This window comes from Pteropus vampyrus, unplaced genomic scaffold (assembly GCF_000151845.1).
Source record: "Pteropus vampyrus isolate Shadow unplaced genomic scaffold, Pvam_2.0 Scaffold392, whole genome shotgun sequence".
NCBI lineage: Eukaryota > Metazoa > Chordata > Mammalia > Chiroptera > Pteropodidae > Pteropus > Pteropus vampyrus.
In genome coordinates, this window is record NW_011889173.1 from 164,976 (window position 1) to 180,605 (window position 15,630).

The 15,630-nt window shown below is 46.1% G+C and overlaps 2 protein-coding genes across 3 annotated transcripts in view; both read left to right on the forward strand.

The window, feature by feature from the left end:
• Window positions 1-384: 384 nt before the first annotated feature.
• Window positions 385-5,259, forward strand: MRPL18 (mitochondrial ribosomal protein L18). 2 transcript variants are annotated; one of them, XM_023523449.1, is made up of 4 exons: window positions 385-577; window positions 862-1,048; window positions 4,127-4,209; window positions 4,880-4,947. In XM_023523449.1, the coding sequence occupies exons 1-4, from the start codon at window positions 526-528 to the stop codon at window positions 4,945-4,947; spliced, it is 390 nt and encodes a 129-aa protein (XP_023379217.1). In that variant the 5' UTR covers window positions 385-525. The 2 variants fall into 2 exon arrangements, with proteins under 2 accessions (XP_023379217.1, XP_023379216.1); XM_023523448.1 differs by having other exon boundaries at window positions 386-577; window positions 4,127-4,358; window positions 4,880-5,259.
• A 1,543-nt stretch (window positions 5,260-6,802) lies between these two features.
• The window catches only part of PNLDC1 (PARN like, ribonuclease domain containing 1), a 15,240-nt gene continuing 6,412 nt past the window's right edge, over window positions 6,803-15,630 (forward strand). The window contains exons 1-11 of the mRNA XM_011380364.2: window positions 6,803-6,878; window positions 7,312-7,369; window positions 7,638-7,711; window positions 9,213-9,252; window positions 9,829-9,952; window positions 10,134-10,222; window positions 11,507-11,607; window positions 13,075-13,151; window positions 13,338-13,481; window positions 13,998-14,067; window positions 15,469-15,554. Of these exons, the coding sequence (XP_011378666.1) occupies window positions 6,803-6,878; window positions 7,312-7,369; window positions 7,638-7,711; window positions 9,213-9,252; window positions 9,829-9,952; window positions 10,134-10,222; window positions 11,507-11,607; window positions 13,075-13,151; window positions 13,338-13,481; window positions 13,998-14,067; window positions 15,469-15,554 (939 nt within the window). The remainder of the gene's footprint in view (window positions 6,879-7,311; window positions 7,370-7,637; window positions 7,712-9,212; window positions 9,253-9,828; window positions 9,953-10,133; window positions 10,223-11,506; window positions 11,608-13,074; window positions 13,152-13,337; window positions 13,482-13,997; window positions 14,068-15,468; window positions 15,555-15,630) is intronic.

Genomic DNA, 15,630 nt, shown 5'->3' on the forward strand with positions numbered 1-15,630 from the left:
AAATGGAGGAACTTGCTCCGAGAGCGCGCGGCCAGTCGCAGGCTTTGTTCCTGGGCTCCCGAGTGTAATCTTGGGGACCTGACCTCGATGGGGCGGGGCAAGCTTTTCCATGACCTGCGGGGCGCTGTCTCCCCAGTGCCCAACTGGCGTGTGTGTGTGTGGCTCCGACAGGGGTGGGTCTAAGCTCTGCGACCCGAGGTAACGTGAAGATGCCTGAGGCGGGAACCTGGCACAAAGCGTCGCCCAACCTAAGGGTCGGGCCCGCCCCTAACTGCGCTACTGCGAGTTGGTTGGTCGGCTGTGGTGTCTGCGTGCGCCCAACGTAAGTGGTGATTGGAGATGCGGGGATAACAGGTTGCCCTCTCGGCCACTCAGTGGCAGGGCGCTTTTTAGTTCCGGGTCGAGGCGCCGACGCCCTATGCGATCGTAAGGCTCTACCCTGAATTAATATGGGCGCCGCCGGCGTGCTGCTAGGTCGCTGGTGAGAAAAGGAGGCCGAGGCTTTGCCCGTGATCTCCCTCAGCGATGGCGCTTCGGTCGCGGTGTCGGGAGTTGTTGTCGATTTGCAGGAACCCCGGTAATCTTCCCACTAAGCTATAGATTAACCCTCGCGGCCTGCACAATCATGCATGTTCAAGTTTTTATATTCAACTTACTCCATCGAAGAGTAAACGAACTACCAGCATTGACATGACAGTCGTAGAAAATTAAGGATTGAGACCTGTGATAACCGGACCCTGTGACCAAACATACCTTTTGTCCCCCTTCCAGATTGCGAAGAATGGGGGAGTGGATAGGGATAGTCCTGTTCTGTCCATATTTGTCATTTTTAAAGATCCATCTGGTTGTTTCCATTCTTAGGGTGTGGGGTAGCAGTGTTCTCAACCAGTTCCAAGCCAGAGGTGAAGCCCGAAGTGGACCCTCTGGAAAACGAAGCAATTGCCCCAGAGTTCATCAACCGGAACCCGCGGAACCTGGAGCTCTTAGCTCTAGCCAGGAAAGAGCGGGGTTGGGGGACAGTGTGGCCCTCCCGTGAGTTCTGGCACAGGTAATTAAGTTTTTGACTAACAACAGAGCAGTGCACGGTGCCCTCCAAATTGTTTTCATCAATTCATCAACGAGCTTGCTAGATACTATTGGGGACTTTACTCTCAGGAAGCTAAAATGTGAGGGGGTTAAAGGAAAGGAGGAGGTCGGAAACAAACACTGTAAGTAGGTGTCACCGAGAAAATTTAAAGAAGATGATGGTTGAATGAGGGACTGGGTGCCACTCTGAGGCCCTTCTAAAAGACAGTAAAAAGCCAAACAGCCGGCCAAGAAGAGCACTGCCAGCAGAGGAAACAAGGTGGATATGAGTTTGGTGCCTTTGAGAAACTAAAAGGCCTGGATCTCAGCAGGCAAAGCATGAATAGTATAAGATGAAAATGGAGAAGTCGGTAGAATATGGATTATTAACTTTGTAAATCAAAGTAAGCACTTTAGGCTTTATTTTCACTGCAGTGAGAAACCATGAAACGATTTAAATTTTGAGCTTGAATTAGAGATAATTTTGGTTTGTTTAGGGAGAACACATTTTTAAGGAGCAAGGGTAGAAGCTGAAGACCCGTTAGGAGTCTATTATGAAGATGGTTATTTATTGAACACCTTGTTTGCCAGGAACTGTGCTAGTTGCTTTACATGCATTTAATCCTTAAAACTATTTTATTAAGCAGGTACGATCATTTCCCCCATTTTACAGGAGCAGGGGAATTGAGGCTTAGGGAGACAACTTTAGTAAGCTCCAGAGGTAAGATTCCAACATGTTTCGTCTGACCTCAGACCCAGGGCACTAATTATTACCACTGTGCAGCAGCTTATCTACTTGGTAAGGATTTGTCAAAAATAGAATATTTTTTAAAAATTGTATAAAGTTATAAGAGCAAGTTAGAAATCATCACTGTGTCATATTCATTGCTGCAATGAATTCTTTTGTCCATTTTGTCATTCGATAAACATTAGGCCTATGTCACCTCAGAGGCATTGTGCTAGATGCAGGAAATGCAAAGATAAAGTAGCTGTCATCCCTATCAGCAAAAGTCTTAACAGTTTCGGAGGGAGAGATTGGGATAGGGATAATGAAGTGTTACAGTTGCTATGATGCATTTTTACTTAAGTGTGTACAGGAAGGAGTCAAAGGGAATAAGCAGTTCCATTTTGAAATAATTGGATCTTAAGTCTAAAATTCTTTTGAACCACCCAGCCAATTACTGTCGATATTTGGATCATTTAAATAATTAAAGTTTATTTTCCCATTTTTTGCCCCATCTACCCTATTGGCAGTATCAACAGTATAGAATTTTGGCATATAATAGTAGGAAGTGACCTTAGAGATGAGTCCTATCTCTTTGTTGAACAAATGGTTTAAGACAAGGAACAGCAGACTATGGCCCATGGGCCAAAGCTGGCTTACTAGCTAAACATTTTTATGATTTTTTTAAATGTTGAAAAAAATCCAAATAATATTTTGTGACTTGTGAAAATTATATCAAATTCAGATTTCATTATTCACAAAGAAAGTTTTGTTGGAACATAGCCAGCACTTATTCTCACCTGGCTGTTCTAGTACTACTATAATTTAAATTAAGCAGTTGTGATAGAGACTATATGGCCTACAAAGCCTAAAATATTTATTATCTGACCTTTTACAGAAAAAGTTTGTTGACCCCTCAAAATCAGGCTACCCCCAAACCAGGAGTAGAACCCATGTTTCTAAATCTAGTGTATTTTTCACACTGAGAATCTTAGTGTAGTCTGTAATTTCAGTGGTTTTTTTTTTTTAACATAAGCCTGATTTTTAAATGTATAATGTGTAGATGTGTTATAAAATCCAAAAGAATAGTTTTTTGTATATCCTAGAGATAGTCTATACATATAAGTATAAACTTGTAGTTTTTAAATTATAAATCTTAGCACACCATATACACTGCACCTCTCCCCTAAAACATACACATACACACACAAATACATCTTGGAAATCCTTTGCATTGGGTCAAAACATTGGCTCTTCAGGCAGACTCCTGAACTTAAATTCCATTCCATTATTTACCATTAGTTGTAATATTGCTAAAGTTAGTTAACATTACTATGTCCGTTTCTGCAGGCTGAAAAAAAAAAGGAAATAATAATGGGGTTATTTTGAGACATGAACTGTACCTGTAAACAATTATAATAGTTCCTGGTACAGTAAGTGCTCAATAAACGTTAGCATCATCATCGTAAAGTACCGCTTCATTCTTTTTAGTAACTGTATAGAATACCGTTGCATGGATGTTTTAGGTAACTGGCACCCTATTGATGATTATTTTCTATGATTTCAAATATTGTTGCAATGACTCGTTTTGTCCATGCATTTTAGCAATGATATTGGTCATTTTTATGGGCTTAAAAGTCATTTATATTTTCCTTTTCTGTAAATGGTTTTTTATACTCTTTGCTATTAAGGTATTGGTCATTTTCTTACTGATTTATAGGGAGCTTTTGACATGAAAATAACCGCTTTGAACAATACATGAGTTTAAAATATTTTTTTGTTTCATTGCTTGCATTTTGACTTCTTTTTACTGTTTTTGTTTTCTATCATGTGGAAAAGTTTGTCAATCTTTTTCAAAAGCCATATGACATGGTTTCACGTCATTTAAACAGGCTTACCTTAGAGATTATAAAAAATTTCTCCCATATCTTTTAGTACTCTTATGATTTCTGTTTTTACATTTAAGTCCTCGATCCATCTTACATTTGTTTTGGTGTTAGCTAGCAAATTAAAAGTATAGAGTAAGTATATATTTACCTAGTGTAGGGTCAGCAACTTAGCTCTGCCTCCTCAAATCCTTTTTTGAAGTAGGTGCTGTATAAATAAATCTCTGCTCTCAGAAATACCAAATTTCTCTTGGATATTTGAGGTTAACTGAGAGTGTTTAGTTTATTTTTGAGGACTCCCTCATAAAGGTAGAGGAAAAATACCTTTCCCCGGTAAAATCCAAGTTAAGTATGTTGAAGTAAATGAACAAAATATTTAGGCATATTTATTCACCTAAGGGCACTTGCCTTTAGGATTCTTTTATGATTTTATTCTCCTCACCTCATTTAGGTTGCGCGTTATAAGGACTCAGCATCATATAGAAGCAGTCGTTGAGCATCGGAATGGACAGGTTGTGGTTTCGGCATCCACTCGTGAATGGGCTATTAAAAAGTACCTGTACAGTACCAGAAACGTGGTGGCTTGTGAGAGTATAGGACGGGTGCTGGCAGGACGATGCTTAGAAGCAGGAATCAACTTCATGGTCTACCAACCAACTCCGTGGGAGGCAGCCTCAGACTCGGTATATTTGTTTTCATGTACTTTAACAAGTTTCGCGTTAATTCTTGATATTACATACTTACATCATAATAATAGTTCCATTTATCAAGGTTTTTTCATCTGTCAGATTGAGGTCAGTATCCCGAGGTGCATTACCTAATTTCATCCTCAAAGCAGCCAAGGGTCAGGAATAGTGTTCCCTGTTCTGTATGTAAGTAACTGGAGGCCACTTGTCCAGAGTCAGTTTGGGAGAGGTGTCAAACCCACGGTGACTGATTCCACAATGGCGACTACTCCACTTTCCTATTATGTGTTGACATCTTCTCTGTATAGTGCTTTAAAATGCCACTATTAATCCTTGCCGTGTCTATATTCTGTACTTTCTTATCTATGTCATTATTAGGATTACTTTCTGGAAAACCGGTGTAGGCTGGGAAGTTAGCAAAAAGCAAATCATTTATTTCTTTCTCTTGTTAAGTGAACTCTTTATTGTCATCTTGTGGTGCTGACTTAACCTCATTTTTTTCTGATCTTTCAAACTAGATGCAACGACTACGGAATGCCATGACAGAAGGCGGTGTGGTGCTTCAGGAGCCTCGGAGAATCTATGAATGAAATAGCATTCTTTGGAGCGTGTGAATATAAAGCTGCCAGCTGTTACATCAGAAGAGAGCGCGTGGAAGAACAGACCGCCTGGAAGTTTCATGCAATAATCTAGCTGCGATGTTGTTAATAGTTAAAACCACCCCACCTCCCCTCGTGCGTGTGTTTGTGGGTTTTTTTTTTTTTTTAATCAAGGGCTACATTCTTTCCCTCTCTCGGATTTGCGAGGAGTATCTGAGAAAAGCTGTCACAAGTTGTAATTAACTTTTAAAGGACAAATGTTTTAAGTTAAAGAATAAAGGCATTTTACAAACTCTTAATTTCTGGTTATACTAAATCTCTTCACCTTTGAGCTCACTGTGGCAAGAGTACACATAGGTTTATGCAAAGCACGTGTTATGTCTAGCTCATAGTGATCTCAGTAATGGTAGGTGTTGCTGCTCTGGGTGAGGAGGTGTTTTTTAAAAAATAAGAAATTTCAACTTCTTATAAACAGTCTTAGTAATATGTCGGTAAAAGGGACAAATTCTGACCTCATTTGGGGGTCTGGATCCTAACAGGTAGAACCAGATTTGAAAAAGGAATGCGAGGAGGAACAAAAGAGGTTGAAAGGGACAGGATTAGTGTATGCCAAATTGCTATGAAGTGAAAATTTGTTAGGAGTTGAAGCTTGAAGTGCATTCTAAATTAAAACTGAAGCTGGGGTAAATGGGAATCATTTCAGTTCTCTTAAAACAGTTGATTAAATCAAAGTAAGGTATTAACTGTTTCTGGCTATTAAAGACATGAAGAGGAAGAACCTGTAAACAGTTAAGGTGGCTTCTAGAGCATTTTACCTCCAAGTATTAAATGTGTGCCCAATTATATATTTATATAGGAGCAAAATAACTTTACTCTCAATCTGAGTATTCAATGTTTACTCTCAATCTGAGTATTCACGTATGCACCAACATTTTTAAAATGTATGAGTGATTCAGAATGCAATGGCCCAGTAGGCCCCTTTGATCAATAAATACCCGAGTGGAGACAAAGTAGTTGTAATATTTTCTTCCCTCTTAAAGATTGGAGCATCTCACTTTGAAGACCACGGTTCTAGTCTAGAAGGCTGTTGAAACAAGTCTAGAATTCAAAGGGGGAATTAGATGATGGACTGGACTAGTGAGTTTGGAAATTCAATGGCGAAACCAGGATCACCTACCTGTAAGATGCTGTAGGCAGGGATTTTTTTTCCTGCAAGGAATACTATTCTAGATGGTCTCTGCACCAAGGATTCCTTCAGATGCGATCTTTGAGGCTTTGCTACAAGGTATTAAGGACAGCTATGATGCCCAATAAAGTGAGAAAAAGATGGAGTGTGGGGGAGGGAATAGGGACCGACCAATACCGGTGAGGACGGTGAACTTGGGGAGAAAGTGCTGATTTAGGAAACACACGAAGTGGCCCCTCTGCCCCTCCCCCGTCGTACCTGCCGTAGGTACTTAACTGCAATTGCTTCAGGTGCTGTCGATGGTCTGGTTTCACCCTTTTCCAGGCCTTACTCTCCCCTTAACACTCTAGGTCTGTGTAAACCACACGCTCACCTTGGACTGCAAAGAAATTGCTGCGGAGCAAGGTAAAACGGGCTTTGATCTTAAAGGCGGAGTCTAACCAACCCTTCGCCCTAGTGGGCAAGGTGTAAAAGCAAACACCTGTTGGGCAGGTGGTGCGTGGCCAGCAGCTCAGGCCCAATCTGGGGGCTCCCGGAACTGGTGGCGGCGCGGGGGCGGCCGGTTTTACTGCGCGAGCCCTTTAAGGCCAGCGGCGCGGCGGAAGCGCGTGGCTGCGCATGGCCGCACTGGGCGCCCTCGGACGAGCTGCGTGGCCATGGACGTGGGCGCCGACGAGTTCGAGCAGAGCCTCCCTCTGCTGCAGGAGCTCGTCCTGGGCGCGGACTTCGTGGGTAAGGCTCCGGGATTCCGGGCCTTGTCGCAGGAGGAGACCCCTGTCCCTGCGAGCCTGCGGTGGGTGTGGCACGGGTGGGACAGGGCAGAGAGGTGAGGCCCAGCCAGGACAGTCGCCAGGCCGCGGGACGCTCAAAGAGGGCCGTCCTGAAGGACCGGGAGATCCCTTCTCGGCCTGGGCAGTGGGACATTTAAGCAGCATTTATCCCCTTGGCCCTGCTGTGAGCAGGTGGAGCTGAGCCTGCAGACAGGGGTGGCCAGGCTTGTCCTTGCTTTGGCTCCCTCCGTTTTCCCTTCTTGATTTCACCTGGCCTCTTGAGCACCAAGAAGGTGAGCAGAGTACGTTTGCCACCTGCAGCATTTCCAGCAGGAAGAGCAGTGGCAATGGTCAGCGCCTGGGGACTCTTGTCTTTTTTTTTGCCTCCCCCACAGGTCTGGACATAGAGTTCACGGGCCTTCGTTCTAACCTGTCCCACCCCGAGCAGATCAGGTAATGCTAAAGCTGCTGAAGAGCTGAGGTAGAGGCGCTCACCTGTGCCCCTCTGGGTGACTGACATCCTGGTCAGCCAGCAGTGCTTCTCAGCAGGCCTTCCGTTGGCACTGGGTGGGCAGGACATTTTGTGTGGGAGCCTGGGGACCTGGCCTCTGTCTGCTAAATGCTGATACTGTCCTCCAGTCGTGACAAAAATGTTTGAGAGGTTCTGGGCACCTCGGTGCTGTCTCCTTGCCTGTGCCATGAGATGCCTGTTTTTTCACAGTCTTTTTGACTTGCCATCGGAGTGGTATCTGAAGACTCGTCAGAGCGTTCAGCAGTTCACAATCTGTCAGATTGGTGAGTTTCACCTTCAGCTGTTTGTCATGAGTTATTGAGAGAGATTTTTATTGTTTTTGTGTTTCCTGCTGGTCAAACCGCTTTGACACATTTCGAAGAACCTGGCTATCATTTTGCGAACTTGTTAGGTTTTTGTCTGTGTTGTGCTTGTGGGAACTAATCCTTTGGAACAAGCGGGAACTTAATCGAGCAGCATAATTTCCATGCCTAATGAAAGCAATATTAAGGAACCTCTACCGTCTTTCAAGGAAAAATGGGCACGTATGATTTTTGTTTAGAGAAAACTTATATAAAAAAGATCATACCACACACGTTTTGATCTGCATCTTGTTTATTTCACTAATGGAGTTTAGAGATCTTTATATCAGCACATAGAGACCTTTCGTTCACTTTTAACTATTGTATAGTATTCCAAACTGTGAATGCATCTGTTGGCTTGGTCTTATCATGATACGTGCTTTGGTTACCATTGGTGTGTAATAAAACAAGGTTGCATTGACTGTCTTTTATACATTATTGTAGTTTCGTGGGTGTGTGTTTGGGAGAAGTGCACGTCCACTTCTAGCTGTGGCATTGCAGAGTTAGAGAATGTGCGTTTAAGTATTGCTGGGCGTTGCCAAACTCTGCGTACCAGCCATTCCCAGTTCACAGTGACTCTCGCTACAGCACTGACTATGCCTCTTTCCTTCCCTCACACTGGCTATTATCAGTCTGAATTTTTTTTGCCCACCTTGTAGAGGAAAAACGATCTAATTGTTATTTACATTTTTAATACAGGGTCAACACACTTTTCCTGAGAAGGGCTGGACAGTAAATATTTTAGGTTTTGTAGGCCACATGATCTGTTACCACCACTCAACCCTGCCATCGTTGGTGGGAAACCGGCCATAGGTAGTACGTAAACGAATGAGCGCGGCCGCGTCCCAGGAAGACTTTATAAAAGCGGGCGTGAGCCAGGTGTCACTATCCCTTGCTTTTTCTATGAATGGCGGTGAACACCTGGAAGTGTGTTTTGCTCTCTGTACGTGCTCTTCGTTATTTCTGTTGCGGTGGTTCTTCTCGATTGTAAGACCTCTTTCAAGAGTGTGAAAAACAGCACTTAGGTACGTTTCTCTTCTCCCCCTCCTCGGAAGTCTTTCACTTTGTGCATGGTCTTTTTTAATAATGCAGACATTTTAAGGCCATTGAATGTATACATCTGCATGGTTTTTGGTGTTTCTTCTGTTGAGTTTTAAAACTATAAAAATGTCAGTTTAATTTTACTTCTGCGTTTGAAGAACCAGCCACGATTATATTTTCGTAATTTCAGTGTGAATTACAGTTGGACAGTTCTCATGTTTCAAATCTGTCCCTGCTCCTCCCCTTCCCCTCCCCCAAGAGGTTATCATCTTCTGAAGCCCACCCAGTAGCTTTGGATGCAAAGTACCATTCAGAATGTTTTCTTTTAGTAGTTAACTTCCGGCAGCTCTGCTTCGGTACTCATCACCTCTCATTCTCCTAGGATTGTCTGTGTTTTCCAGTATTGAAGGAGAGTCAAACAAGTACGTACAAAGACCTTTTGCAAAGCACGTGGCTCTTGCCCCTTTATCTTCTCCACCTGCTCCCCCCGAAATTCTGCTTCCGGCTCAGAACCACTTTGGCCCTGGGCGCTCCATAGTCTCTCCCGCTTCTGGGCCCGTCACTCACGCTCTCCCCTGCAGACTCCAGCTCGTCCATCCAGTCTCAAAGCAGCACCTTTCCTGGGGGCCTTTCCTGACACCCCGCCCTGCACCTTGGGCACTCTGTGCCCCGCTTCCCTGGTGTCCCGTGTGGGCCTTCAGGACAGCCGTGAACAGCGCCACACGGAGGGCGGTGTAGCGGCCAGGCAGCGACGGGGAGGCGGTGGGGTGGCAGCCCAGCTGGGCTCAGGACGGGAGGAGACTGTCTGTCCTTCGAGGGCAGGATCTCTGCCTTTTTTCATTGGCCCCCAGGGCCAGTCCCAGTACTGGAGACAGCCGACATTCAAATACTTCTCAAGTGAAAGGAAGAAACCCCCTCGGAAGCTTGCTCTCTGAGCCAGAGTTTTAACAATGGTTTTGGCTTTTTCTCCAGTGTGTGTGTGTTTATTTTTTTTATAGGTACGTAGCCCATTCGTGTAACTTCTTTCTCTTCCCTACAACGTTTGGGATTCTGGATTCGGAATTCTCTTTCCAGGCTTCTAGTGTTCAGTTCTTGAATCAGTATGGCTTCGACTATAACAAGGTATGGCGCTGGAGGAGGGGAGTGGGAAGGTTTAAAGGTTTAGCTCGTCCGACTGGCTCCCGAGCTGTTTTCCTTCCCCTTGGATGTCCACACACAACCCAGCCAGGAAGGGCTCTTTTCACTCTGCTCCCCGGCAGAGAGGACGACACGACCTGACGCCTCGTTCTTTTCCTGTCTTCAGTTTCTTAAAAACGGGATCCCATACATGAATGAAGAACAGGAGAAGAAAATTAAACAGAACATCCTAACTGGGAACTGGAAGGTTCGCAGGTAAAGCTCATTGCTCCGGGGCCCTGTGGGTTTCTGGGTTGCCGGGGTTCTTCTGCGTTTTCCGTGGGTAGGCACGTTCCCCCCAGAGCGTGGTGACCTCACACCGTCACCTTTAGCTGGGGCGGCTTCTGTGGCATGTGCTCAGCCGAACGTAACAGCTCCACATGCTCAGCGGAGAAACCTCTCTCCGCATTGAGTATGATTTCCGTGTTTAAAAACGAAGGGGAAGAAGGAAAAGAACTGACTCTCTCAATCTGGTACTCGGAGAAGCCCGAGCTCCGCCCCAGCGCCAGCGGGGGAAATGGTTTCCTCCGACTTACCGTGAGATGTCGTGTTGGCCTTCAGTGTGATCTGAGGGATTTTTTCAGGGGTAAATCACAGGTAACTTTGACCATGTCAGTCACACGTTCCAGCTGAGACATGTCACCTCAGGTGCTTGCTTCTGCTGTATTCCCCGAGGGCAGATTTTCTGCCCTTTCTCTTTGATCCCAGTGCCAGTTGTACTTGAAAGCCTGCCTTCCCGTAAGGCTGGGAGTGATGCGAGTGGCAGCGTTGGGGAGTAGAAGGCCACTCGGTCCCAGGCAGGCCCTGCTGTCTGTCAGCTGTGTGTTTTTGAACAAGTTGTTTATATTTTGGGGCATTCTTTGCCTTTTTCAGGAAGGGGGTTAAATTAGACAGTTTTTAACTCTGGAATATTATGATTAATTAACTGGTCCATGTCATTATCTTATGTAACGTTGGAGGTTTTTTTTTTTTTTTTTTTAAATCCTCATTTGTGGTTTCCACATAAAAATATAGTTTTTTTTTCCCTAGGGGAAAAACAATTTGAATTTTTAACCTTCTGTTGTTTTCAAATGTTGGAGAAAAGTCCTTCCGTCTCTCAAAATAACATCGTGTTCTTATATTTCTAACACAGGAGAAGATGTACTTACCCAAATGCCTGTTGCTTCCTTATTTCAGCAGATGGTGCTTTTCCACCTCTGAAAGCGGTATGAGGAAGTCAGGCCCGATAGTGAGGCGTAGTGTTGGCTAGCCCCCAGTACCTTTTCCGCCCCACGTCCTACCGAAGCAGAAAGGGATGGAACGTTCTCCTGTGAACATACGGGAGAGGGTTAGGCCAAGCGCTTGGCTTCCTACTGCAGAACGAGACTTGGAAAATAACTGGTCTTTTGGGGATCCGTTTCCTTGCCAAGATCGCAGTGTTAAAACCGGAGACAGTGCTAAATCGTGTTAGGATTCTGCCAGTTTCCCACAGCATGTCCGCTTTCATGTGCCCGTTTTCAGTTCTCTGGATAAAGACCAGATCAAGGTGGTGATTAACGAGGTGACACGGTGGCTGGACCTGGCGGAGGAAGGCGACTGGATGACTCTCCCCGGTATCGCTGGTAGGCAGGAGCCTGCTCCCCCGACCTGGTAGTGTGGGAACTGGTCTCGGTCACACACCAGGCGTCAGGGGGACCTACCCCTTGCCTCCCCGGGCAAACGTGTGGTCCTTGTGAGATGAAACCCTGACCTCAATTCAGAAGTCGAAGGCTTTCTGACCTATTCTGAATTTTAAGGCTGAGGAAGTGAAGTTTCCTTCCGAGCCATTCTCTTGTCCTAGGCCTGAGTGCCCTAGGTACTGTTGTTTACTTTTGTGAACCCCCAAATTTTTCCTTCACTGTGGAACCACAGTGAACATGACCTTGAGCACTGGTTCTCGGGCCCAGTCTCTGAGACCCTTTCCAAGGGATCCACGAGGTCAAAACTTGTCGAAACATCACTCCACTATCACGCGGGCTGTCACTCACCGTGGTCACCATGCCATTTGTAGTCTAGGTGGGCCTGTCGACGCCTCGGCAGGGAGCAAGGCGGCGCGTCAAACCCTATGGGTGGCCATTGTGTTCTTTGTTGCCACTTACTCTCACTTAAAAAAATCCAGTTCTACTTGAGAACCTCCTTGGCGAAGGCGTAATAATTGTTAATTTCATTAAATCTCAACCTTTGTTCATTTTTTAAATTATTTTATGCGACAAATGGGTGTCAAACAATAAGTGTGCCTAAAACGCTGCTGCCTGCTGAAGCGCGGTGGCCGCCGTGAGGACAGGCCCTCGGGCGAGTCAAGAGCTGAATCGGCTGCTTTTTTTCCCCATGGAATATTTTTACTTAAAGGAACTAACTGGTTATTTTGACTTGGGTATTTTCAGTCATTTTCTCGAATGAAAAAAGCCTGATGCTTCAAGGAGAATAACTCGCAATATTTGCTAGTAACAAAATAGGAGCTTTCAGTCAAGAACTAGAATTTTGGAAAACTTAAGTCTGTCACCATACGCTTGACAGCTTCTCAGTACAGGGCCCTTTCTGGTGATGTCAGTGGCCGTATTTCCAAGTGTCCTTTGATGGTGTTGTATAGTGAAACGTGTACACATTGGAAGATCTGCAAAACTAGGCAAACCAGTGTCTTCCGAATAACCAATGCATGATGGGACGAAATCCGGGACCGAAGCAGAATGGGTTTATTATTTTAAAAGAAAACTTTACAATTTTGAATTTAATCTACAGTGTCAATTTCTAACATGGTGGATATCAATAGCTATAACCCACGCACGAAAAGACTCTGGGGTTCTCGATTTAAGAGTGGCCGTGAGGTAGACTTGGAGATCGCCCCGCTAGATCAGGCCGTGACGGACGGTCCCATCCCTGTGACATAGGCTCGTGGGCTTAGGCACGCCCGAGAGCTGCTTTCCATTTGATCCACCCGTCTCTCGGCTTCTGTTCCCCTCGGTTGTCTCGGGCTCCTCTCGAGGGGAAGGTGGACTTCCGGTCCAGGGTCTGCGGTGGCTCCGTGGCAGCCTTGTGTTTCCTTGCCGCAGGCTTCCAGGCCTTCGAGGTCCAGCTGGTGCTGAGGCAGGCCCTCCCTGACATCTGGACAGTGCTGAGGGACCAAGGGGTGAGTGCCCACCCGGCGTGGGGCACCTCGGTGACTCCGTCGTTCCTCTCTCATTGGGCCAGGTCTGACCTCGGTGAAAGGTCACTCTCTCTCCCATTGCCCCCTCCTCCTCTCCCCTCTTGCATGAAGAACCACTTTAGCCTCAGTCCCAGGATTCAGGGACCTTGTCTCTACTTCTCATTTCAGGTGATAGTGAAGAAAGTGAGTAAACAACATCGCTGGTATCTTGAGAACACCTCTTGTGATCGAGAGAGCTGTTGGAAGGAGAAAATTCTTCTCTCCGCGAGGGGTTTTTCTGTGTTTTTCCAGATGCTGGTGAAAGCCCAGAAGGTAGGAAAAACATCTTTTCTTAGTCTTTAGCAGTCTTTTGTATTTCGGGCTGTAGAACTGATGGGTTCACCAACAATAAGATTCGTCGAGATAAGTGATTCCTTCTTGTTGCTAACTGGCTTTATGGACCTAACCTTACATTTGTCAGGTCATAATAGAGTAAACTGAGGACAGGCTGCCCACATGAAATACTATTTGTTCCTTTCAGGCACGTAGGCATTTTAACACTAATTGACCTAAAACTATTTGGGGACTTGTATGTGTCTGCTTCACAGTTTAGATTCCCAGTGGAGACCTGGCCTCAAGTGCCTCCTACTCACTGCTTCTCTTCTTTTCTGGAATTTAAGCACTTGGGCTACTTTTCATGGGGGCGGAATGAGGTCGAAGATGGAATTACCGTGTGGTCAGGATCGCAGTGGGTTCTAAAGCTATATCCTTTGCAAGAGAGATTATTAATCGGTGGCGTCTTTTTATTTTTAAAATTTAATTTCTCCCCTGTTGATTTCCTCCAAGTAGCCCTTGGTGGGACACAACATGATGATGGACCTGCTGCATCTCCACGAGAAATTCTTCAGACCCCTCCCAGGTAGGCCACATCTGGCAAGGGCATCGGCCCAGCGCCATGCTCCTGAGGTCGGCCCATGTGCACATCCTTCCCGGGGCTGCGGCTTCCGGGGGGGTCAGGCGGGTCTGTGCCGTTCCCTGTGCTCCCCGAGTGGAAGACCAGGGAGTTTCTCCAGGGAGGGCAGACTACACCTGAATCGGCACTGCTCCCCTCGTCACGGGAGTTGTTCGGTCTCATCACGTAACACGAGCCCCCCGCGATCTCTGCCCTCATCCTGACACGTTGCCTTTCCTCCCTTGTGAGTTCCGGAACCTCTCCGATCGCACTGCGTATTTGATTCTCTGTTAGGCTTTTTTTTTTTTTTTTTTTTTAACTTAACCAAAAGCATTTACGCGTGTCATGAACTCACACACGTGCTTTCGATGGCTGTGTGGCCCCGGGCTGTGGCCGCGGCAGGCTCTTCTCCGGCCGATGCCGTTGCGGGACCGGCAGCAGCGTGGTGGGTACGGGAGCCAAGCTTGGGTCCTTCTTCCCCCTTGTCGCGTCTGCAGAGTTGTTCGGGATTAAATGAAGCCGAGGTACAGAGAACACTGGTCTATTCAAAGGGGTGAGAAGGTTCCAGCAGCGATTTCCCCCGAGAAATGAGCATATGGAGAGAACCGGGGGAGAACTAGGGGTGAAATTAATAATAGCAAAGCACTCGTGAAAAACGAAGCAGACGTCAGACCGAGTGGAGGGAAAATGGCCGGAGAAGCCCGCATGGGCCGGCGTGAGTGCCCGCGGTGCGGTGAGGGGCAGCTGTCATCTTCCGCGCTGGAGGGGCAGCAAACGCCCGCAGCTGGGAGAACCACCCATCCGCACAAATGTGCCGTTTAGAGAGATGGGGGGGGGAACACCAAGGGAAGGGGGAGCAGGGGCCTCTGGGGAGCAGGAAGTGGGGTAGTGAGAAGGCAGCAGGAGTGTTTTTGGTTCATTTCTGCAATAAACGTTTTTCCACGTGGGTATGATTTAATAAATACACCCATTAATAGTAAAAAAAAAAAAAAATGATCAGGCTCTTTATTCTCACAGTGATTTTTAGTTTGACTTTTCTCTGAACAGTCATTCACAAATGATGCTTTCATATCATTTCCGATAGCACGTGTTTCTCCCTTTCTCCGTCGGCTAGAACTTTCCGAGGCTAGTTAACGGAGTTTGCGATCACGGAATCCCGAATCTGAGGGAAAGCGCCCAGCTCTCGCTGTTACGAATGGCGGTGGCAGGCGGATGTCAGGGGTCCTCAGCGCTAAGGAATCAGGACGTTTTCAGTTCCCATTCTGTTTCGTTTGCTCGATGAACCAGCGGGTGACGCGCTAGGTTGGAGAACTTTCTTTCCCATTTTCACCCACAGACTCACTTCTGACTCTGGGTCTTTCCCTCCAGAAAGCTACGATCAGTTTAAGCTGAACATCCACAACCTGTTTCCTGTCCTCATTGATACCAAGAATGTGACAAAGGACATCTGGAAGGTAACGGGTGAAATTCTCTGGGTGAGGAGTGCTTCGCTTGTCCCAGTAACACTTAGCTTTCTCTCTCTCTCTCTCT